This window comes from Patagioenas fasciata, chromosome 16, assembly GCF_037038585.1.
Source record: "Patagioenas fasciata isolate bPatFas1 chromosome 16, bPatFas1.hap1, whole genome shotgun sequence".
Taxonomy (NCBI): Eukaryota; Metazoa; Chordata; class Aves; order Columbiformes; family Columbidae; genus Patagioenas; species Patagioenas fasciata.
This window is the reverse complement of record NC_092535.1, coordinates 6,761,920-6,787,392: the sequence shown is the minus strand read 5'-3', so window position 1 is coordinate 6,787,392 and position 25,473 is coordinate 6,761,920. Positions and strand designations below refer to the sequence as shown.

The 25,473-nt window shown below is 44.2% G+C and overlaps 1 protein-coding gene across 2 annotated transcripts; it reads right to left on the bottom strand.

The window, feature by feature from the left end:
- DNAJC5 (DnaJ heat shock protein family (Hsp40) member C5) lies at nucleotides 1–25,473 on the bottom strand. Of its 2 annotated transcripts, XM_071815447.1 has the most exons (7): nucleotides 25,306–25,473; nucleotides 14,297–14,364; nucleotides 13,411–13,559; nucleotides 10,667–10,803; nucleotides 8,412–8,625; nucleotides 7,196–7,367; nucleotides 1–6,498 (listed from the first exon to the last, which is right to left on the bottom strand). In XM_071815447.1, exons 4-7 carry the CDS (start codon nucleotides 10,771–10,773, stop codon nucleotides 6,395–6,397), a joined length of 597 nt encoding a protein of 198 aa, XP_071671548.1. In that variant the 5' UTR covers nucleotides 10,774–10,803; nucleotides 13,411–13,559; nucleotides 14,297–14,364; nucleotides 25,306–25,473; the 3' UTR covers nucleotides 1–6,394. The 2 variants fall into 2 exon arrangements, with proteins under 2 accessions (XP_071671548.1, XP_065705698.1); XM_065849626.2 differs by lacking the exon at nucleotides 13,411–13,559 and having other exon boundaries at nucleotides 25,306–25,472.

Genomic DNA, 25,473 nt, shown 5'->3' with positions numbered 1-25,473 from the left:
TTTCTGCGTTGAAAACATTTATTTTACAACAGTGGTTTCAGATAACTTAGCAATCTTTATTTTAGTTTATATTCAGACATACAAGACACAAATTACCATGCTAAAACATAAAATAATTCCTTCTGCCCTAACTGCGTGTATGTACAGGAGCTCAGTAGTATCGAGTGTTACAATCCACAGAGTTCAGACAGCCACATCTACTTACATACAATTCAAAGTATGGTCCTTTAGTAACATAACAAAATATATATATGTCTATATTATAATTGCTTTTCAGATGCATTTATACTTCAATTGTGGTTTATTTTTCGTTTCACCCCCACCCCGAGTTGCAGTACAGTGCAAATGCAAAACGCGGTTCCCTCCCGGCACCCGCAGCTCCCAAAGGCTTCGTACAGAGGCCAACACAACCAAACCCCGCCACGAATTACTGAGTTCAGGGCCTTGCTCACATGCAAAATGAATATAAACCGCCTTGGATGTCTGCAATAACACAACCCACCCAGCCCCGGGAAGGCGGGGACAGGCGGAAGGACAGAAGGACAGAATGACGGTGATCAGCGTCCCGGAGAGGAGACGTCAAGCGTTTGGAACTTGGCAAACCTCAGAGTCCGTCTACCGTGACGGACACAAACAGAACTTAGACGTGTCAGCGACAAAGGAATCCCCCAATACTGCCACATTTCTGCCACGAAGCACAAAAGCCCGTGTTTTGTGTGAAAGGCCCAAGGAGGCTCTGCCCGGGGCGACCAGACGCGGTTTGGTGGTACTTACGTGTCCCTTGTGCCTGTACACAGATCCCACCTAACTTCAGCTTTATAACTCATAGTAACTCCAACTCCTTATGAATCTGACCTGCAAACGCTGTAAATTGAGTCACCGGGTTGTGCAAACAGGACACACCGTTTAAGTGTCACCTCACTGGCGCAAGGAGGGCAGAGCTCGGTCACTTTTCCTTCCCCAATAACATTTCCACCTCTACCGCCCACTCCTTTATACAACAGGATCCTCCCACCCTTTCCATCACCAGGGATTTAACCTGACAGATCCCGTTGGGGTTTTTCCTGCAGCTGAAAGGAGGCGGCACAACCCTGGACACACAAAACTCTCACGTTCTGCCTGGCTGGCTGGGAATTCAGAGCAGCACTTGGAGCCACACTTCATGGTTTTGCCACCAAAGGAAAAACAGCAGCGAATACGAGGTGCACACCTGTTGTATAAATATATACATATGTGCATATATACATACAAACACACACGATGTTGCATCCCAAAGCCACAGCGCGGGTCAGGACCTGGCTCTGGGAGCTCACTGAGTCCCGCTTTGGAGAGCACAACGTGGTGAGAACTACTGTCAGGAAAAGAAAAACCCAAATTTACGTGCTCTATCCCACCTCTAGCGACGATCGCATCAACCGCCTGTCAAACACCCCACAGACCAGCCCATGCAAACCCAGTTTCTCCAGAGAAAACCCTTGTCCAGCTGCAGAGGAAAGCAGGGCAGGGACAGCCCAGCTCACACAATTTGAGTAATGGCAAAATTTTTGGAAAGGTACAACAAGCAACCCCTGCCAGACTGGAGTGAACCCCACGGCTGGCTGTGGGGACAGGGACAAGACACCAGGACTGGAGGATGAATGGCCATTTTGTACAAGAGCTTCCTCTACACATATACATATATATATATATATATATATAAAACCACCAGAAATTCCCAGCAGCTGCCCTTTTAACAGCAAAATCAACTGTGCATGTAACGCTGGCACTGGATTTCCAAACAAAGGTTCGTCCTCCAGATTTATGGCACCTGGCGTGTGCCACCGCCACACACAGCTTCCCTCGCGCGGTCTCCTCTGGTATAGAGAGCGTCTTCCTCCAAGGAAACGGGGATTTCGGTCTTGCCAAGTCCGGACGACACGTCGGCCGCCCAGCCCGGCACAGGGCTCGGTGCTCGCAGGACCCGAGCACCGAGATGTCCTGCGCTTGGTTAGCTATCGGTTATGTTTCTCTCCAGATATTTTAAGCAGTTGTTGGTGTAATGATACAGCTACAAACTAGATGATTTCCACTATGATACAGAGAAGCGGCATTGAATGATTAAGCATGTTAAGTTTATACCGACCTGATGCTATAAACACTTGTACTGGGGCAGGGAGGACGTTTCAGTGCTCTAAGATTAATGCAGATTTAAACAGCATCCAGAGTTATTAACACAAGGCAGGGGCTGCAGGAGGCAAATGCCGCCCTGTCCTCCTCGCGTGGGTCTCCTGTTAAACATGACGCCGACATCCAGATGCATCGGGTGGGAAAAACCCGCAGCACAACCACATTTCCTAAATTATCTGGAAATGCCAAGAACACCAAAGGGCACCGGACAGACAAAGGGCACAAACTAGTTGAGAAAAGCGGGTCGCTCTCTCAAGGAGTGCAAGAAATGCTCTGATATAACCCCCCAAAGCACACGGGTGTTCCTCCACACCAGACGACACAACCGCGCTGGGGACAGGAATGTCACTGCTGTCAGGTTCCTGCCCTGGTGACTCCTTTAGCATTCACAGGGTGACACAAAGGGGTTTGAAAACCCAGTTCCCTCGACCTCCCTATTTCTCCGTCCTGCTTGAGCCTTCCCCCTCCTCAGCGGGTCCTTCTGCTCACCCCAACCTCCAACAGCATCACATTTTAACAACACCATGAGCACTAATATCTAAAGCAGTTTAAAAATATTACAAATCTAAAAATAAGACTGAAAAGGTAACATGGTCCTAAAACATCACTGTGTGGGATCAGCAGAGATCTAGACCATATCAGACGCCACTGAGGTTGACATAAACCCATTTATATACAGATAAATATTTAAGAATTTCCTACAAACACCACTAATAAAATGAAACTGGCATTTACAGGGTGCAACGCCCCTTCCTTCCCTGGGAGTGAAGCGGACAATTGGCCGTATGTACTACAGTGCTCGGGGATTCCTCCATCCCCGGGAGGATGAGGGGTCCAGCACCAGCATCTCCTCCTGCCGCGGCTCCCAGAGGGACTGACCAGCTCGGAACAGAGCCAGTGGCCATCGACAGCAGCCAGAAGCTCTCCAGATCGGATCCTCCCCATCAGGAGGAGCTACGAGCGCCAAGTAAAGCGGTGCTGAAAAGGTTCGATGGGCTGGATGGAGGTGTTCTCAGGCAACCCGTAAAAAAGTGATAGAAATTGTAAGAAATTAAGAAAAAAAAAAAAAACCAAACTGAAAGCTCAAGTTTTAATTCTGGCAACACACTGAACAGAGAGCGGCGGGGCCGAGGTTCGATTGCGGAAGGAAACATTCTGCAGGTCAGGCCGTGCTCAGGGCTGCTCGCCGACCTCCACGGGTCTAACCATGGTTTCCAACACAGCTTTGCGTTCACTAGGGTTCGACTTGGCCGTTCCGAAATGCAATGCGTGTTATAGCGGGACACTCCTGCGCCTCCCCCACGGGAGCACAAAATACACGGGCAGCAACCTGCTTGTCTGCCAATTACACAGGTTTTGGTTTAAAGAAGCAACGTTGAAACTGCCGTCTTATATAGTTCAAGAGAAAACATTAATACACAATCTTAAATTCAGAGATTCTAGAATGACATGGAAAAACTTAAAGAGTTTCAAACCCCATGAATATTCACCTAACAAAGCGTTTTCCCATCGTTCCTGTACTGGGATCTCAGCGTAGTTTCCCTCGCCGCAGCCAACACGCGGCTCTGGCCACGTAACAGTGCACGGAGTCATTTACTGCTCGCACACACCCGCAGACACAGCGAGGAGAGCAGTCTGGCTCAAACTCACGCCTTGCAAAGCCAAGAACTAAGTCAAATTTACCCTCAATAAAAACACGGATAACGGTGTCATCTCTAATCCGCGTCCGCTGCCCACCTTCCATTCCGATGTCGGGGCATCCCCGGAGCCACGACCTTTCTAGTTCAGTTGAAGCAGCTCAGAGGGGTTAAGAAATAAGATTATTATTCCAAATTTAAGACAGACAACCAGCATCAGGGGTCACAGCTGCCCAGCGGTGGAGCAACAACCGAAACAAGTGGTTTCGTGTCACCCGTCCAGCTGCACACAGGGACACGGGAACAACAAACAACAGCACAAGGGAAACGGCCTCCTCCTCACCCCACCGAGTCCCCCGATCAACTGCGCTCATCTACAAAGCCAAAAAAAAAAAATCCCCTAGTATTTATTTTATTTCTTTTTACCAAGAAGATACTTTGCACAGATAAGGGCAATTTTAACCAGGGAGTTTTATGGGGAGAAAACCCGGACAATCAAGCATATTCCAGCGTGCAATTCGACATCACCAACAGGCTCCAGGCAAAATCTGCCAACATGACACTATTTTTTTAAGCCTAAAAATTGCTTTTTCTCCAAGGGGTCAAACAAACACTTTAATGAAATAAGGACCTCGAGCCAAATCACACACGACTGTCCTCAAGCCACCCAAGAGACTTTTCCAGACAGAAAAGGTTTAAAAAGCATCTTCCACTAAACCACCAAGTTCCAGGTCTAAAAGGACTATTGATGAGGAAGAAGTGATTTAACTGAAAAAGTAACATTTCTGTTTGAATTTTTGGGACCTGAGGAGGTTTCACAAGCTCATTTGCAACGAGCTCACGTGCAGGCACCGAACGAGTGCTGGTACCGACAGCTACGGGGAGATCTGATTCCACCAACACCCCTCACTTCTCATTGAGTTCAAAACATTTTCTTCTACCCAGCACGTTTAACACGGTTTCATGTCCGATTTTATGTGCTCCATCATTTCCAGCTCATGCAAAAATAGCGTGAAAATAGATTCAGAGCGGTTCTCTGGCAGAGTCCCCTTCATTGTCCTACGGTTTCCTCACGGATCAACAGTGATTTACCTTCAAAGCAAACACCGGGTGGGAGCTGCAAATAGCCTCACCAAAAATAGGTGAAAAGATACAAAGGACAGTAGAGGCGATGCAATATAAAACCATAAAGATCAAAATGAAATAGGCTGCAATTAACTGCTCGAAGTACCGAGCGTAGGTTCTCTGGTCGCTGTTCTAGATCCTGACTTCGCACCATCTAAAGCGAGATTATTAACAACAAAACGTACCAGCAGCTGCCTAAAACGTGTTTTTAACAGTTACATCTCAACAAACCACGGTTTCCAGAGCAGTTTTCAAACATGATCTGGTTTCAGAGTAGTACAGGAAACTTTCCCCATAGTTGTTCTGAAGGAAAAGAAAAACACTGGTGTAAACAAGTCTAAGTGCAAGACAATGTGCAAATTATACAATATAAACACAAAGGTGTTTTGCTCTTAAAATTCCATTTAAGTACTCCACAAACAAGGTCATGAGAAAAGTAAAGGGCTAGTGTATTATAAAAGCTTTAAAAACAGACATGTAATACCCCACTTGTCTATTAGAACCTCAAAATCTCAGAACAAATTTTTAAAAAATCAGTATTTTTTTGATATTTCGGCTGTTGCCACCTGCCTGCATTTTACTCGCTCAGTGAAAACCAGTTACGCAGTTTGACTTGAGATTCTTGCGCATTCAAAAAAAAGCTGCACTATTTGGTCTTTAGCATTTCGGGAAAATGACTGAACTCAAACCAAACCTCGACGTTACAATCCCACCGTCACAACCAAAGGAGCCCGTTCACCATTGGTTTTGCGGCAAACTGCAGTTTGCGGTTAGGCGGTCACACGTAAAGAGCTGTTCATCAGTTCTCTGTTCAAAGATCGGAAACTCTCCCTTTGTCAAGGTAGATTTATTTAAGCTGAAAACCAGCATTAGAGAGAACGCCAGCTCTGCAGGACTGGCAGTTTTTGGTTTTTGGCTTTGTAAACTTGCTTAGATAACAACGCAGGAATGGAAGGAGGAATAAAAGAACTGGTTTGTTGCACTCAAATGAAAATCGTGAACTTTTAAAGGTCTCCAACAGCTCAGCTGTAAGAAGAACGGTGGCTTCTGTGAAACTTTTTGGATGTCATTTTTAGGCCAGTACCACTGCTTAAAATGCAGAATGTCTCCATCACACTTACATTGTGACAACTCAATACGTTACACCACAGACATTTAATGTAACTTCATACATGCTATAAAAAAACAGGGGAACAAAAAAAAAAAAAAGGAAACAAATAAGACCGTAGCTAAACTGCTTTAAATACTGCATGCTACAGCACTTCACGTATCGTCAAGATACGACACTGAAAGGTGACAAAAGGCTGAAGGGATTACAAAATATCGTCGGCAGGTTGGAAAGCTGCCTTCTTACTGTGGCAGAATTATTCCCCCTCCCCGTTCTCTACTTCTAATGTTCATGATTCTAGTGTTGAGTTGGCCATGTATTTTTTTTTAATCCGTTCTAATGACAGTGTTTCCTTAACTTAATTAAATCCATCGGTGTGGTAGCTGGGGTGCGAGTCAGCTGTGAGCTGGGTCGTCTCTGTGGCTGATGCTGGCTGTATCACAATAGGTGCGTCTGAGGCCTCTGAAAAGCGAAGACAAGAGCCTTAGTGTGCCAAGGATAACAAAAAAGCATTGTATGTTCTGGTAAGTGCAAGTTACCTCTCCCTACAACACTCTGATAATACCATTTTACACTCCTCTGAGAGCACAATGTTAATTTACTGTTTTTCAGCCTGCACATGATAGCGTTTTTGTATTTCCTTCTTCACATAAGAGCAGCTCGTCCTACCCCACCATTCAGCAACACCCATTAAAAAAGTGATCACAGCACACACAAGGCTCTACAATTTTTTAAAATTACCAGTTTCATTCCACAGAAATAGCACTATACCTTCAGGAGGGGTATTCGATACAGCTCCTGGGGCAGCAGTCCCGCCTCCTTTGTGCCTGATGCAGCCACAGCGGCTGCCCCGATGCTCCCTGTCCCTTCCGCACCCACACGCCTGTGGCTGGTACGGGACTCAGTGACACAGGAAGGAAGCGCAGTGACGGTGACCAGCTCTGGAGCTGACCCCACGTCCAGTGAAGACCCTCTGGGAGTTTTCAGCTCTGGTGTCAGCGCTACCCACATAGCTCCTGTGCCACAGCTATTCCCTCTCCACCATCTACAACCCGAGACCTGTGCTGATCTCTGCAAAGCCGGCGCTGCTCCCCAACCAGCGCTGGGTCAGAGACTGATGGTCGTTCTAGATACCTCACCATGGCTTTTTTTTACCTACCCCTTTCATCTGACTGCAACTGTGCCTCCAAATCCTCTGGAGAGACATAGTACTCCTGCTCTTCGCCCTCGGGAGGTTTGGGTTTACACTTCCCGCAGCAGCAGTTACAGCAGCAGCAGAGGCAGCAGCAGCAGTAGCAGCCCGTGATGATCCCGCAGAGCGCAAACAAGGCCTGCAGAGGACAGAGGACAAGGGAACACTCATCAGCTGCGCCCACCAGGCCGTGACCACTCAGTCTGTGAGACCCACTGGAAACCAGAGAGCAAAAATACAGCAACGCAGAGACAGGACTTACTGGCTCCAGTATGATACTCCATCACCGAGATAGACTTAGAAATATGCACAAAACTGGCTACGGCTCTCAACATTTTACACCAAGGTGAATGCTGCCAACCTGGCTTACTTGAAGAACTCCAACAATTTATGTTTAAGTGGACTATTCTGCTACATCAGGAAGCACGTACAGGTCTAAGAAGCGTAATTGTATTAATACCCAGAGGTACGGTAGTTCAGGACAGACTGTAGTGTGCATCAATAACCCTGGTGAAGATTTACGCCGGCTCGTTGATGTGCAGGTCAGGATGTCCCTGCAGCAGGGCCAGGAGCTGCCCAAGGCTGTCGGCATGGCTGCAGAGCTCACCGTGCCGAAACCTGGGTGCCACCCACACCTGGGCAAGGCGGCCCAAAGCGAGGTGCTTATTACTGGGTGCTTATCGCAGAGACAACAGGCAAAATTTACATTTTCATACAGATCACTGTGTAATTGTTTGAAAAAAAATCATTTTAAAGTCAGCAAACCAGCACGGTGATATAACTATTCCCTTACCGGAATAATCAATCAAGAGATGGAGACAATGCTGGCAAAAGGGAGAAAAATGAACCCATGAAATGAAATGCCAAGACTGAGAACAGTTTTTAATCAGCCCTAAAGCACCATAAACATCATCACGTCACTAAATAAGTTGGTGCAGCTATGGTTTCATACTCCAGTTTCCCAGTCACGTTGTCTTCTAGGTATTATTTTCTATGCAAGCAGGCTGCAAACACATGAACTCCAAAGGCCTGGACAATTTCAGTATGAGAGATGTGTAACATACAGGCTTTTTGCACTTTTGAGTAAGTGTGGGGATTTAAAACCAAAGACAATTACGAAATGGAGACCTTTAGGAGTATTAAACGCCAATCCACAGTAACTTCTCTTTGCACTTGTACTTACCTTTGCCCACCAGCTGGACAGCACGAAGTACGTGTTCACATTTTCTTCACCGAACTGCTCTGCTACATACAGACCCAGAGACCCATACTTATCATAAATGTTTCGCTTTGTGGCATCGGTCAATATTGCGTGTGCATTATTGATCTCTTTAAATTTTTCTGCTGCCTCTGGATTATCGGGGTTTTTATCAGGATGATATTTCAATGCAAGTTTCCTGCAGAAAGAAAAAAAGACTGTTATAGATTAAAAAATGGGATTTATGCTTTTATTCCACAGCCTGTCAACTCGAGGGAGACTTTCAAGTCCCAGTTGGTTTCCTTAATCTCTGATTCACCTTCCCTGATGATTCTTCCTTTGACGATAACAAAAGGCTGCAGCACTGTCTACCTTAGTTCACAGGATTGACTTCAGACTGCGGGATTTGGCCTTCAGAAATTCAAGAGAAAAAGAAAGACATTGAAGGAAAGTACTACTTTTTTACCCCTCCAGCAATTTCCACCAGTAAGTTTTGCTCCTGCTAAAGCAAAGACCAAGCTAACAGGAAAAAAAGACACCACAAGTGTAAGATACAGTACCAAAGAAGAAATAAAAGCAAGCTGCCACAGTGTCTGAGCACAAAAATAGAAGAGACAATCACTTGTGGTTAATTTGCCAATTCCTGTGCAGGAACAAAGTACTTTTCAGTAGAATAGAAAAAGCTTCAGAGTTTCGAGATATCAGGAAATCGCAACATACGCCCCTAATCACGCCGGATCTCTCACAGTTCACAGTCCCTGGAGGTCTCTGAATGCAGCACCAAAAACCAGATGCAGCATTGATAACTTTGGCAGTTCTGACGTGGCCCAGGCTATTTATAGAAATAACTGACCAAACACCTCCTTATGTTCAGAAAAAATGCAGTTTTGACACTTGAGCTCCAAAACAGAAGAAGCACACAGAAATGTAAGCTATGAGCTCTGCTCCACCAAAAATAGTGCCTGTCCCGCTATAGAAAACTACCACAAAGTCCCGTATTTGACAAATACAGCAGAAGCCTGCAGACGTTTACACGACAACTTTGAGTGAGGAAATATTTAGGGAAACATAAAGATTTGTATAAACCCACATCTGGATGGGCGTGCAAGTGCATCCCAGCATTGAAAAAAATAAATGGAGTGCGCATTTGAAACACTCAGAGTGTAAATGATGCTGCTTGGGAAAGTAACGCCCAGGGTGGTCGCTGATGCCGCAGCCCCAGCGATCACTGAAATAATCACAGTTTTATAATTAGAGAGAAGTTATATAAACCTGCAAAGGGCTTAGCTATTACTTCCCACTTACTAAGACTGGAAGATCACTGATTCAAACTTCCACTTGAAGGTTTTAGGAAGACACAGCTAATTTTTGAGAGTCTGTGGATTCAATTTATTCAGAGATTTCACCATGTAGTTCCCATCGGTATTAAAATGGGACTTTGAAAGGGAAAAAGTTCTGGCGCATGTTAAAGACTGAAAGTAAAACCTTCCAAAAGAGTATCCTCAAGTACGGATCACTGCTGACCCCTAGTGCCATGTTCAATATATTGCACTTGTCCAACAGTCCAAGACCGTAGCTCATCCTCGGGGTAAAGAAGCAACTGCATTTAAGCGAATTTTGTGGGAATGTGGAAAACGAGCATGTTAAAGGACTCTTTTGGTTTTGTTTGGTCAATGCAAAGCCATTTCATACATGTAACTCTAAGAAAATGAAGTAAAAAAAATCGTATTTTAAAATAGAAATTCCGCATAGAATAAGGAATTCTGAATGAATTTTTAGAAAAAATAATTGTTGACACTAGTTTTTGCCATTATTTGTATCTTTAATCTGTACTTCACTGTGCTAGAACTGGAAATGATGGACAAAAGGGCAACACTGCCCGTGTGTGGTCTCTGTAAGTCAGGTATAGGGCTACGTAACAGGGGCATTTTAACTCTGATCACATCATCTCCAAACTCCGTTCAACTTCAGATAAAGGCCTCTCAGAATGATACTGCATATTGGAGAATTTAACTTACTAGAGACGAGATGTAAAAATTTAACAGCACTTATATACAACATCCAGGCAGGTTTTTAAATCAATTTTAGCAAGAAACAACCATGTTTCACCTATTTTCTTATGTGATTTTTTTGCAAAAGGTTTAAATAAACCAACTTGAGCCTACATGTAAATGTACCTGTTGAAGACAATTGAAGCTATTTGTGCTGTTGGGCAGCAGGTGTAAAACGTGAACCTTTACCTGTAGGACTTTTTGATATCATCTGAAGTGGCGTTCTTGTCCAAGCCCAGCACGTGGTACAAGGATTCTCCAGAGGTTGAGAGCGAGCGTTGCCTCTGGTCTGCCATGGCGAACTAACCTGAAAGGAGAACCAGCCCCTGCCAAGACAAAAAGAACAAGAAATGCTTAAACAAAGAACACAGACCTCATTCATGGAATCAGCCTCGAAACTGGAGTTTCCATGTGAAAAATCATCTTTTATTAGGTTTAAAAGTGCTTTGAAAAGAAAAGGCTCTTAACATATGTGGAAGTTAAAAAGTTACAAAACTCAGTGATCTACCAGTGAAAACGATTCCATTTTCAGCACGGCACTGGGTACCCTGAAATCAATCCTGGACATACTGGACTCGATTCTTTCCAGAAACCCACGACCAACAGCCCAGGTACAGCTATAGACATGTACTATATACACAGCCCTAAAGCTACTGCATCTTCTTTCGTAGTCTTAACATTAAGATAATTTATTTGTGATAATATCTATATAAACAGTCTGACAGCAGATGCATTGTCATCACCGTGAGGCTGCCTTTTTGCACCATGCTTGCACAGGGGTGTCTTACTTGCATTTTGAATTGAAGACATTCACATTTAAATAAAACCACACCAAACCTCTACGCACTGCCCAAAACCACAGCCTCCCATCTCATCGCTGACATCAGGTCCAGCAGAATCCTTTAGACAAACCCAGTTTGACTCCACACCCTGCTATGAGCGAGGGAACACCTGCCCACCTCGAGACCTCCCACCTCATAAATTAGAGTCATGGCTCAAACATTTAACACTTGTTTGAGTTAAAAATCACACTACTTGAACATGAATGAACCTCCTGCTCCAAACTGTGACGTGAAGACCCCAGGGGCGTTCCCTGGGCCATGGTGGGAGGAGATGCGGTTGTGTCCGTCACGTCCCGAGCAGATTAGCGTTTGCAGAATGGCCGCAAGGATGAGCATCAAAGAGGAGACTATTGGCTATTTTTGGATTATGTCATTACAGTTGGCCTACACCAGATTACGTAGCCTTTGAAAGAGATATTTAAAGCACCAGACTTTTCTAATTTAACCCTTTCTCTTACATAACGATGTTAATAACTCCAAGGCTACCTGACAGAAACACTCTCAGACGCGGCATCTTGCGCTGCCCGGTTCTCACTGCGACCTCATAGTGCCACAAAATCACAGTTCCATAGACTGTAGGCAGAAACGAACACAGACTTTACAACTTTCTTGCTCACTCCAGAGCTCACCATTAACTACTTTTCCGCATCTGGCCCCTCCAACTTTATATCAGATTAACACTGGGCACTGTGTCCAGTTTTGTGGACTGGAAAACAGCAGCCACGTTTCTCTCTTTGGCAACTCAGGTAAGTTTAATTAAAGGTTACCTGAGAAGGAAGCTATAAAAGTATTGCCTCAAACATTTGTGCTGTTTAAAGGTCTGTAGCTCTATTTAGGCGTAACAAGCTTCCTTTAACAGGCCCCTGGTGCACAGGTGCTGCAGATCGCAGGTATACACTACGTTCTGCTTTGTAAAAGCTCCACCATTAAATTAGAGCAAATTTGCTTAATAAAAATAAATTCAATATGATCCAGATGATGTCTGTCAGTCTGCAGGCTGCCTGTCACCAACACAGACAGGCAGAGGAGTAAAATTCCAACCTGCTGCAATCTGTTGTCACTTCAACCTGAGCAGTTCATGGTCTCTGGAGTTCGGTATAATGGGGTGCGTGCATTTACTTTTCCAAATCTGTAAGAATGGACAAAACTGGTCTGGGCAAAGGCAGAGAGGACAAGGTAGTCACAGGGATTCATGTGGGAAGTTTCTTACTTAAGGGAACAGAAGAGTCTTATCACTAAGAACACAACCTTTGGCTCTTCAAACAGACAATAAAGGTGCAAGTTATTCAAGCTCAGCGCACTTCAGAAACCAGGACATTATCCACCCTACTGTTTTTGCAGGTGGCTCTAATTCACAGGACTGAAAGCTGCTCTCTATTTTTTAAAGCGGCGTATTCAGCAGCAACAAATCATCTGCTGCGTATTGCACCCAAGCAGGATGCCCCAAAGAGGTTTCTCTCAGAACTCCCAAGAAAGGTAATCCCTGGATTACACAGCACCGCTTTTAACCATCTGTGTCCCAGAATATCCTGGTCAGCCAGCCTGCCCAGAAAATGCAATGGTTTTCAGCAGGACCAGGTAACTATAATTGGTACAACCATGATGAAAAGACGTAGATTAAACCCGGTAGGTTCTGTGGAAGCCAGCCTTAACATTTTACACACATGGGTGGTAAACTGGACCTTAGAAAGACAAATTTTCTCTCTAGCTTTCCAAAAGAATCCTATCAAGTTTCATGAAACTGGTGATATCTTGGTTTCTGCGAGGTCTGCTGACCCTTTTAGAAGTTGTATTTAACTCATTAAATGGCAAACTATTATTCAAAATTAACAGTTCTCTGCCAGTTTAGGGAATTACTCGCTGAACACCCCAGTAAACCCCAGCAGCAGAAAGGTGAAACAATCTTGCCTCAAAATACCACTGGGGCAGGACACTGGGGTACAATCTTCAACAGCATTTTCATTTTCTTAATACTTGTTCTGTTCTTAATACTTGTTCTGTTCTTAATACTTGTTCTGTATTTTCTGTAAGTATAAGTTACTATATTAAAAACCAGAACCACCCCCTGAGCGCACACGCCAACGCACAGACCTTTACACACGGGCTGCTCACAACAACCTCAGCGAAGTGTTTTATCTTCAGTGTAGGGAACCTGGATGTTCACAGCTGTTCCAGAAAGTGAAGCCCCACTGTAATGGACAAAATCCACCACCTCCTGACTGGTAAAGGGTCCTTACCCCCTAGACACAGGACAATGGAGTCATTACCCTTAACAGGTACTCTCTGTCCAAACTAAACGAGTTTGGTTGAAACCAGAAGAACAAAACAGCTTCTGAGTCCTTCTGCACATCATCGGTAACGCAGAGAACTGAGACACCCCCAAAGGGGCAGGTAGGAAACAACGGGAACGAGAAATGGATGTTTCGGTAGCTCTTACAGAAGTTATGTCTAGTTGATGCTTTATTACACAACTTCAGGAAGCACTAGGGTATTTTGGGAAATATTTGCATCCTACAAATCTTTTCTTTTTACTGACTATGGTAAAATACAACGTCAGTTTAATCTAAGATGACTCGTTTTTCAGAGATTTCCAGTGCAGCAGACTAGCTACAGGTGTAAGATAAATTATTGAATCTCAACCAGTATTTACTAGTAAAAGTCTAAATAAAAACACCAAGCCAGAAACACTTCAGTAAATATTGATTTCTCCCCAAAACAAATTAGCACCGCTGGCCTCCGCCTCCTGCCCGTGTGTCTCAGATTCATTTAGACCCATTCTCACAATCTGGTATTTTTCTACAGTGAAAAAGTATCATTTTTAAAGGGGAGAGGTGAGAATGATATACAAGATTGTATTATCAAGAAAAATACAAGGTGCTTTAACTTTGAACTTTGAACTTTGTTTCCTCAGCATTATTTTGTATTTAAATGAGTGGATTTTACTTGACTTCAAGAAATTAAAAAGTACAGTACTTACCTGGTATTTAGTTCCAATATTCTCAGGCAAGTAGTAACAGCCTCCACACGCCTCCAAAGCTGAATCTCCTAAAGACAAAACAAAAGCAAATAATTTGCTCACCAACTCATCTCTTCAGGGCTCATTGCAAAGTTATCATCACATTATTTCATTACAATGGTCAGTTGGCATCCCAGTATATTTTTTCAAGTCTGCGTTTATATATTTTCACTATTCTTTCACTCAAATATCCCCTCGACATGAAAGTCCAGAATAAAACAGAAGGATTTTTGCTGTCCGAAATATTTTATACTACAGCAAGTCTCCACAATGTAAACACTTATCTTTAGAATCGATTAGCTGTCAAAGCGGGTTACAAGCATCATAAAGAATAGATTCCAGGGCTCTCTGCTCCTATCTGTAGCTTCAGCCTCTTTTCCCAAACCTTTTACCATACAAAAGACCCACTCGTGTTTAAACTCAAGACACCGGTCGCACAGGAACGCTAACAACCATTATTTAAGACTTTGGCCCTTTTCAGCTGAGGCGTTGGTGAGCTATCTGTACTTAGCACACGAGAAGCGTGTTTTCCAAGGCTGGGTAATCTGTGATGTTGTCAGAGAGGCTCCCAAAGCAGCTTAAGCCGGCGCGGAGCAGCAGGAGCGGCCGCGCGGAACCGCAGCGGCGGGCAGGACAAACCAACGGCGTTTCTAAAGAATTTCAATAGAGAAGCAGTACTGTGCGCACGGTGCTTTTCTTCACACGGCCCGAACAGCGCTGCTGCTGAGATGAAGATGTGCAAGCACGGGGAGCAGCCGAACGTCGCGACGCCGTCCCTAACGGCACTCTACCCCGCATTGAAACACCCCATTTATGGATTTCCACAGGTGGAAATCTGGGAATGAAACGGGACAAGAAAGCAAAGTCCAACTGTACTTTGGAGATTTGATTCTACCCACTTGCCTTCAAAAATGAGCTATCCTGCTGAGGTCAGCATGTAATGGAATAAACAAAAATACGATGATGTGTGGATAGAAGCGTCACATAGTTCAAATGCAATATTCCGGCCCAGGCCTCATGAAAACTCCTAAGAAAAGTCCTTACTTTTTATAGCACACAAACACAATTCCCAGCCAAGTACAGAACTCAGAATATACAGAAAAGCTGCTTTTTTTTATATTAATACGGATGCAAGCAGCAATATTTTCTTCAGTCTCCCAACGATGCCAATGCAGGATTTCACTAACAGCAGAAAGCCTGATTTACACCTGGAGAGAACTGAACAAGACCAAAATAAAATCCAAAGGAAACAGTTGCTTACAAAAACCAAAGCACACGAGAAACCCGTGTGTCTACTTGGCGTGACCCCCTCGCCCAGCACGCCAGACTGGGGTCCTACCCCCCGGTTTCTGGTGCAACTGGGAATTCTAATGTAGTGATTCAGGAATGTTTTGATTTGCCCACCCAATCCCATTACTCAGGCAGATCCGCTGACCCAGAGCTCTACATCACACCCTGCTCGGAACGACGGACAAACATCTCCCTCCTTACGACAGGACGTCCACAGCATGAAAACAAAGGAGAGAAAAATGGAAGGAGGGATGTTGGACAAGAAACACAAGCATTTAAAAATCAAGATGAATGGATGTTACCCACTTTCAAAAAACACAAAGAAATAATGTCTGGGGGAAGGAAGAAATAATTGTTTAAGAGGCAGAGAATACACATGTAAGTATGAAATCAGAAGAAAAGGTTAAAGAATGATGAAGATAAAAGCATGCACAGCTACACAAACGGAAACTCAACTCAGCAACACATTAAAACGGTGACAAGTTTTGCAACACAAGTGAAGAAACACGGTTAGGAAGTTTGCCTGTTCCGTCAGCGTTTTGCTTGCACCAGGAACCTCATGTGTTCCGCACACGTGAATCTGGTTTGTCCAATATTATATTTCTCTAACCAAAGGATCTAAACTACCTTTTCCTTACAGAAATCAGACATGTTCTCCAATCTATTCGTTTTGATAAACAGCACTTCTGTTTCTCCTGTCAACCCCAACCTCCTCTGCCCAATGCAGAACCATTTCCATTAGCAGTTCTATTGACAGAATTGCCATCATCCTGCAGCTGCTGCTGACAAAGACACAAGTATCTTTAGGACACCTCGCTTCATAATCCAGCTCCACCATACGCCTGAGCTATATCATCAAGTATCTAAAGAATCAGTGCTGCAATTAAGGCAAATGAAATAAATAGATAGACAAAACAGAAACTCCCGAGTCTTTATTTTCACACCCTTACTTGCTTTTGTCACTCGCAAAATGAACCAGTACTGAAGAAACTATGTAAAAACGCGGATGCTAAAGCAAACTGGTTAATAAGTGCTCTCAGAAAACTACTATTTTAAAGTACTTTTCATGAACATTCCTCTTGCTGTCTTGGGACAGTAATTTTTAACCTGTTAATTGAAACACTATCACTTACTACTTAAACAAGCACCTAAGAGTGAATGCTTTGGTGTTGCTTGATGTGTGTGTATATGTGTGTGTATGTGTGCGTGTGTGTGTATGTGTGTGTGTGCGTATGTGTGTGTGTGTGTGTATATGTGCGTGTGCGTATGTGTGTGTGCGTGTGTGCGTATGCGTATGCGTGTGCGCATGCGTGTGCGCGCATGTGTGTGCGCGCATGTGTGTGCGCGCATCAGAGCACAAAAGCCTTCTAGCTAAATTTCGGTTTTAAGTCTGTGGCCCTTCAGTAACGGCCACGTGAGAAATCTGTGCATATGAACATTCTGTTTAAACACAGAAATCCTGATGTAAAGCAAACACAGTATCCAGGGAATTCATTCAAATGCATACATCTTTCTCCCAGAAAAAAGAACTTTACTAAGGCCAAATTCATTTGCCTTGGGAACAGAAGACAGGCCTCCAACAGTGAAGACTGACACTAAAATCTTTATTAAATCGAGGGTTTTTTTAATAAGAACAGCAACGCAGAGCTTTTAAATAAATGAAACCTGGGACAACCGAACTTTTCTGCTAAATTCAAGTCTAAATTGCTGTAACATCCGTTATTAATGTTCCGCTGAAACTTGTGACAAACTTAACTACAGTGATACAGGTGTTGTTTCTCTAATGAGCTTTGCAGATTAAAATTTAGCCATTTAAGTCTGATTGAGCAGCCTGTTCCAAAGGCTTGTGACCTTGTACCCTACACAAGAGTCAGATTCAAACCTGTCAAAGAGGGGTTTCCATAGTAAAGGAGGAAAAATATATGAAGTATTAGATCTCCATTTTCTATCCTCTATCCTTAACCCTGAGTGTTTTAGTGGATTCTATATTGGGATTTCATTGCTCCATTTAATGCGTCACCAAAATTACATTATTGTTTATGGCATTACAGTGGTTTATACGGTAGAGTGAAGGTGTCACCAGCTGCTGGCACCAAAACCTGCAACCTGAAAGTGTCACCAAAACCTGCATCTGCTTCTCAGGTATTTTAAAATGTAGGACAAAACAGCAGCTCTGTTTGTTTGCCTCATTATTGCTCTTAATTGTTTCTCTATCTAAATCTAAACCGTGTGAACAGCGGTAACTACTCATGGCATATCTAAAAATCCATTTTCTTCTAATTGCTCAGCTGTATTTCCCCAGTTCTTGTGGACAGCGGGGAGGAGACTTCACCATTTCGTTATTTCACTTCTCCACTGAAACTGCCAGAGAAAGGAACATTCTAATTTCCTTCTATAAAGAACAGAAAACACAAAGACTTCTTCGATCACAGAGAAACAAAAGCAAAACCAGCACAACAGATCTGTCTTCTTTTCAGGTAAGACTGAATAATAAGAAGAAATGGAAAACAACCAAACAAACCCCCACAAAACAACAAACCACAAGGGGATGAGTTTCGCACCTGCCCCATTCAAATCCCCAGCACAAGGACATGGAGAAGCCCAAAAGACGACTTAAGATTTTCACGATAAAATCTGAACTGACCAGCACAAGCCTACAGAATTCAAACTTTCGCTTCTTGTTTTGGCAGGAAAATACAACAAGAATCCTTCTCTTTTGAAGGGTGGGGGATGCCGGGGGGGGTATGTACCTTTACTGGAAACATTTTTGTTTCATTTTGGGCCAACTAAACCAGAGCCCAGGGCCAGAGTTAAACAAACTCAGCAGAAAGCACCTTGGCCAGATGACACATTTATTCCCTAGAGATCAAACCCAGGTTTAAAATAGCAGTGAAGAAAGTCAGTACCAATCCACTGTTAATGTCACCATATTCTTCTAACACACCAAGAATCTATTAACCAGTGTACAACCCATATGTTTGGGTCGCTCTGGATTGCGAGGTGCTCAGGACCTATAACCTCATATTAAGACGCTGTCTCACCCGGCTCCTTTGGCCAGAAACATCCAAATAAATCACAAGGCCGGACTAAAAGCGGTTTTAGTTTAAACTGACATTTTCTTGCAGGAGATAAACTTCTATTTTCTAACTATACAGTGTGGTTTCACCAACAAAAAGATTCATTTTATACTGCTCTTCCAGAAACACACTGGTATTTATTTCTACTGTTCTCTCCCTCTGCATATGTTTAATCTGCAAACTATGTGATGCAGTATGTTCACAGTTCTGCCATTCAGTCTGGCAATGGTATTTCATGGCTGCTTGGGAAAAAAAAAGCCCATAATTTAGAAATAATAAGGCAACCGAGAGTAGTATTTGTCCTACTGATTTTCCCACTAACTCCCTAGCGATTAACAAGAAAAGACGCAGCTTGAGTTCCAGACTGTAGCCTCGGTTTACAGACCTTGTACTTAAGGAAAACCCATGTTCTAGACTTTAATTGTAACTGAGTTTTCTAACACTATGATTGGGATAAGAAATAAAACATCTAAACACTTATAGATTCTATAAAGTGAGTTTTCAGGCTGGAACTGCACTTCTGAGGACTTAGAACAACAAGGCCACTGTTACACTGAGGCATAAATTCAATCACTGCCATTCCCAACACACGTGCCTTTTCCTTTCAGTGCAAGGGACAGAATGGTCACATTTAGCCTTTTTTGCTACCTCAAGTAATAACTGAGAAAGTCAGAAAACCCAGTAGTATTGTGACTGCGACACTTTTATTCCTCCCTCTGATCTCAACCAACCCCGGAGTGTGACAGACGTCTCTTCGGTCTGTCTGTACACACGATGGGATGCTGCCAGTGCAACCGTAAATCCATGTTATTCTTACAGATATTCCCCAAAACATGAGTACATCTTCCTGAAGATCCTTAACAGGAACAGAATTAGCTGCAAAATAGCACCTTTCCTCATCTACAGTTATTTTTCAATAATATTTTATATATCTACACATTTGAACAGCCTCAAAACAGCAAGGAAGGAAGAGTGAAAGTCATCACAGATAATTTTTAGCCTGCAAGAGGGACTGACTGGGCTTTATTCAGAAGATGTCAACAGGACAAGTCACTGGAAGAAGCGTGGGTTTAAGATAAGATGCAGGAAACTATGGTAAGGAGCTGCATATTACAGGACAACACCGATGTTTTCATCATCCAAGACATTTCATCCAACGTATGTTCCATTTCAAGACCAGTAATAAAAAATAAAGCCGATTGTTGTCCCTCTTATCCAAACCTCTCAGTGAAACAGTGAGGTCAGCTTGGAAAACCATAACCATGCTCCTTCCCAACACCTTTTGATTAACTCTGCTCGCCTCATTTTCCTAAGTTAACTGTGAGCAGCAAACATTGTGGCAAAGCAATTTTCAAAAGTGCAACAAGAAATTGGGAGCTTTTTAGGAAAAGAAACAGTGAGACAGTTATTAAAGAAGATAAATACTTTCACTAATTATCACCCAGGCAACATATTTCTGTTTGATACGCATTTATTTTGCTGTGTGATAAAAACGGGCTACTCCAAGCAAGAACATCCCTCCCAGCATCAACGTTGGGGCCTTCAAAGTACAACTGACCGATGAGCGATTTGTCAAACCAAACCCCAATGATGATGAAATAGTTTCTAATGAAAAGATACGGCTCATCGCCTATTTTTCTTTCACCACTCAGGTACCAGGATAACTCTGGTCCCTGATGGACCTGAACTAGAGCAGAACTTAAAAAAAAATAACATACTGCTTCAATTCCCTGTACAGATACCAGATGATTTCACAAGGATCCCCGATGCCCTTTGTAAAGGCACATGAAGGCCCATTAATTTTATTTCCAGCTGCCGTTATCACAGAATCACGTGTCCCCCCAAAACACAGACCCCCCCAATACCTGAACAAGATCTTAACACCCGTTTTGTGCGCTGACTGCCCTTCTCGTGCTTCTAAATACTAAAAGCAGGAGCACCAACCTTCCCACTGGCACCATGGCTACACAGGAGAAAAATTCAGACATTTCTTAACATATTTTTTTTCAAATTGCCTTACTTGCATACAACCAACTAACAATAGATGGGACGTGAAATTATAAATATCTCTTTGGTGCAATCTAGTCTTGGCAGAATGAATTTCCTGAACTCGGCATCTTCCAGATTGCTGCACACACTGTCACTGCGAACTGCCACAAAAATGGCCAAGTGAGGCCTCCCGAGTCCTCTCCACAAGATCCTTTAAACCTCATTACATTTTTTACAGTCACTGTTCCTCAATCCTCCTGCCATGAGAAGCAGATTCACAAGGAAAATTCATTAATGCCCCACTCCAGGCAAAGGTCTGTATTACACACCATGCACTGAACCGTCACACAGAACCACGAACTATTGCTGAGCATAAATAAGATTGCTAAGACATCACCACCACAGTAACAGAAAATCCTGTTTGGATATAAAAATATGTAATGACACATGGAAGGGAAAAGAATATTTTTGTTTGAAACACAGCCAAAAATGTAAAGACATAAAAGGGGAAAAGCAAATGGAAAACCTGTGCAAGTTTCTGCTTTTTGCAACTGAATGTTTGGCTGCTGTAATGACATCAGCAAACTCTGGACTGCAAAAGATTATCAACCTATAGTTCCTATATATTTATTTTTCCTATGGATTGTCTTGTAAAAGCCACAAATGTTCTAGGATCCCCAGCGCTGCCACCCAACACAACTCGGTAAGAGGCGGATGAAGCCAAGTGAGGATTGAGAAGCCCTGGGCAAGACAGCAGGAGCAGGACGGGGTACATCAGCGCTCCCGAGCTCTTATTATTTTATTTAATTTTATTTAGCTTATCTAATTAGTTATTTCTGATTTTAGGTATCATATCAAGCTGTCCCCACTGGTATCAGGTACTGCCTGGCGCTGCAGTCAGATCTAAAGAACTGGTTACTTGCATCATTCATCTGGTAGGAGCCATTAGCCCACCACAAAAATACCAGTTAATGCAAGCATACTCGTATCATGTCATAAAAAACCAAAGGTTCCTTAGCACTTTGGTATGAGGTAATTAATGGCACTGGGTTTTTTGTCTGCTCAACCGTTTACCCCAAAAAGTTGAGATTGTGATACTGAAGGACATTAAAAAGACAAAAATCCCAACAATCTTTCACCGAAAACCTCTGTACTCGTTACAAAATACTTGAGCAGACTATGAAAGAGGAGATGGTAGCTGATAATTTGAATTTCCTTGGGCTCGGGAGGCTCGTTCTGCTCGCGCAGGAGCCGCCGCGCACCACGAACCTTCGGGTTTCTGCTGCCGAGGGATGCACAAAAGGACAAAAAACGTGCTGAAATTCTACAGCCGGCCCTACAAGATGCCGGCACTGGAAGAAGGCAGAAAAGGACTCTAAAAAGGCACGTTTGAGTGCAATGCAGATACGAGGTGAGCGCAATTAGGAGAAGTTGCCAGGACATAAGAAATCTGAGCACAAGCCAAAGCCATCTTATTCACGTTCTCCCAAGAAAAACCAGCATACAACAATGCACTAGAAACCCCACAATAATTATTATTTAGCTATTCTATGCAAACACACACACAAATTGTTACTATGTTGGTAGCTACTATCACTTCATTAAAAATATCTAAACAATGTTTTGAGGAGCATTTGTTCTGGAATGTGGTTCGTTTATATCAGTTTACTCTGCCTGAAAAGGAAACAAAGTGCCTCCGAAGCTAAAACACGTTCTTCCTACCAACGGTGCTTCATATGGTTTTATTGCACAAGGAAATACTTCAACTGAACTCCTAAGGAAATGTTATGATATAGAATGCTGGGGGGGATACTGGTGCTCAGTCCTATGTATAAGCTTCGCAGAAAAGTTCTGCCAATCTCTTCCCTTCCCAAACATGTAGAAAAAAAAATTTCTCTAGTTATTAACATTAATGATACTTTCAATAGAGAAAATACCGTCAAACTGATGAAAAGGGGGAAATGTAGCAATTATCAGGGGCCAACTACAGTCCTGTTATCACAACTTATGTCATTTAACAGATCTGCAGAACCACCTGCCGTTCTTGGATGGTGCCCACTGCCCCAGAGAGGATGTTCCAGCAACTGAAATCATAAATCAAAAAGTCATATCAGCGGCTTTCACATTTAGCCTAAAACGTGACTTCTTAAGTAATCCAGTTAGGTTTGCATTAGTATTCACTATCAAAACGCAGGCAAAACCCCTTCCTGACGCTCACAAAGAGAAGAAATACGATTATTAAGAGCAGAAATATGATGATTAACAGCATCATTGTTGACAGAGAGCACCTCCCGAACAGCATAACCTGCACATTAGGCCAAAAGGCTCAAAAATCATCGTTCACACCGTTAGGTTCCAAGTCATATTCTGGTACTGCTCAATTTTTTCCCCAAATACGATGATCCCAGGATGTCCATTGACCTGCCAGATGCCTCCAGATGGCACGATGAGAGAAGCTGGTCTGTACCACAGCTGGATTTCCATCCCTGCTCCCATCACAGGCTGCAAAACAAGGCCCTGGCAGGTCCGACCACCTCGGGAACTTCACAACCCAAGTCAGGTTGGTGACGGGGCCACCTCGGCCACAAACCACCTCAACTTATTGCAACGGAGCCACAAGACCAGGGACACCGACCAGTGCCCAACCAGGCGGCGGATCGCTGGGTGTTTGGGAAAGACTGAGCGCTTGTGCTTTTTGGGAATGGTCAACATGGAGACAAGGCCCTGATAAAGATGGTTAAATATAGCACAGGGCTGTGCTGTGAGGCTGGGAAACCTCTGCTTGGGATTCACCAGCACTTTGAGCCTATAGCCTGCAATTTATCAATGCATCGAAAACTCACCATGTTGCAGCATCTCCCCTTTCATTTAAACTCCAGGGACAATCACCAAGATGAAATAAAGGAGGGAGGGTAAGAAGCATTTGTTTATGCTTATAAGAAGCTGTTTGACTGGAAATCTCGTCTCCAAACTCGGGGTTATCCCCAAAGCAGATTCTGCAGGGCCAGCATCATCACAAGCTCCTCCAAAGTCAGAGCACCACGAGAAAACCACAGGAAGCTGCTCAATAACAATAAACTTCTTTTCATCCTACACTCTACATATTAAAGCCAATTTCTCTTTGACTCCAGCTTTTGCTTCCCCTCTTCTCCCTCCCAGAGCACAGAGTACTCGAATTATTAGAGCTAATTCATTAATGCCAATGAATTTGGCATCTGTTTCTCAGGACCTCTTCGATTAGGACTCTACCATTCTGTATCAAAAGCAAACCAAAACGCAAACACCGATCCTAAGCAGCCTGAAACCAACAGACACCTTAGAACTGGAAAACGCCCCTACCAAAAATGTGGTCAAAAGAATAAATTCCACTGAAAGGTGGCTGCTGCTATTCAAGATTTTAAATAGGTACAAGCCTGGCACATTTCAAGAGGAAATCCTTCACGTTCGCACACTTTTGAAAGCTGAATTTGCCCAAAGAAATGGGTGAAGCAGCACCCATCAGCCACTGGGTGAGTGCGGCCTGCAAGTTCTGCTTCAACAGCAGCAAACTCGGATGGTGTTTAAACACACACCGAACATTCCCAGTTCCTTCAGACAAGCCAGCGTGAGGGCACTATGCAGACATCAGCTAGCAGAACTGTATTCCTTCATATCCGTGTAAGACGATGTACCAAATCTATGCCATTTTTTTAAAGCTTTACTGCAAGAGGGAGAATATTAAGCACACACGGTTCTACAGCAGCATCTCACAGCACATGAAAATGAATACCCCAATAAAAACAAACCAAAAAAAGATAAAAACGTTTGCCTTTCTGTGTCGTACAGACAGCTTTCACCTTGCTCTCCAAGGGAGAATCGGCTCCACCACTGTGATATGCTCCAGCAATAAAAGTCAGAGGCATTGTGTCACTGTGCGTGTAACACCAGATATCGATAAGGCACAAAAGCAGAGCGAGGCGGTATCAGGGAATTCGCTGTCTCCGTTTCATCCAGTTCCATTCGGTATCACCACAACTGCCTGACCGGAATTCTTAATTCAGGAACCAGAAGACACGGCACAAATAAATAGAATTATGCTGCCTTTGCAAGTTTCCCATTAGAAAGGCTGGATTTACTTCCCTTTGCTAATACGCCAGTCATTAAGCACATCATAATCTGAGCGGTTAGAAATGATTTTTTTTTTTTTTTAATTAAGCAGAAGAACGTAAGGGAAGCAAAACCCATCCCAGATCCGTCCAGCGAAAAACCAGTCATGGTGAATCACGGCTCGCACACCACACAAATGACTTTCATTTAGAATTCACCTTTCCAGGCCTTTTCTTTGGGTTTTTTTCGCCCTCAATCTCCACGGCCCCGAGGCCCCTGAACCGCCGCGGAGCAGCCGCGAGTGGGCGGCGGGAGGAGCGGGACCCACCGGGCAGGGTCCGGGAGGGGGTCACTGCGCGGCGGTCAGGAGCACCGCACCCCCGGGGCTCCCCGCCTCGCCTCACCCCAAAAACCCCCTCCGCGCCCCCCGTTCCCCGCTCGCCGCTCGCCCCCCCGCCGGCAGCACCAGCTCCATCTTGGCCTCCCCCCGCGGGCCGGGCCCGCTGCGGCCCAGCCCCGCCGGCTCACCTGCGGTCCCGCGGGCGGGCGGGGGCCGGGCAGCCCCGGGGCGGGGGCGGCCCCACGGGGCAGGGCGGCTCCTCCCGGCGTCCAAGCGGCCCCCAGTCGAGGCGGCCTCGCCTCAGCCGCTACCACCGCCGCCGCCAGACACCGAGCGGGACCCGGCGACGGGCGGGG

Coding starts and splice junctions, on each gene's coding strand:
- DNAJC5 (XM_071815447.1), bottom strand. CDS start 10,773: ATGGCAGACCAGAGGCAACGCTCGCTCTCAACCTCTGGAGAATCCTTG. Junction 7,368..8,411: donor TGTCCAGCTGGTGGGCAAAG/GTAAGTACAAGT, acceptor TGTCCTCTGCAG/GCCTTGTTTGCGCTCTGCGG. Junction 6,499..7,195: donor GTTGCAGTCAGATGAAAGGG/GTAGGTAAAAAA, acceptor TTCGCTTTTCAG/AGGCCTCAGACGCACCTATT.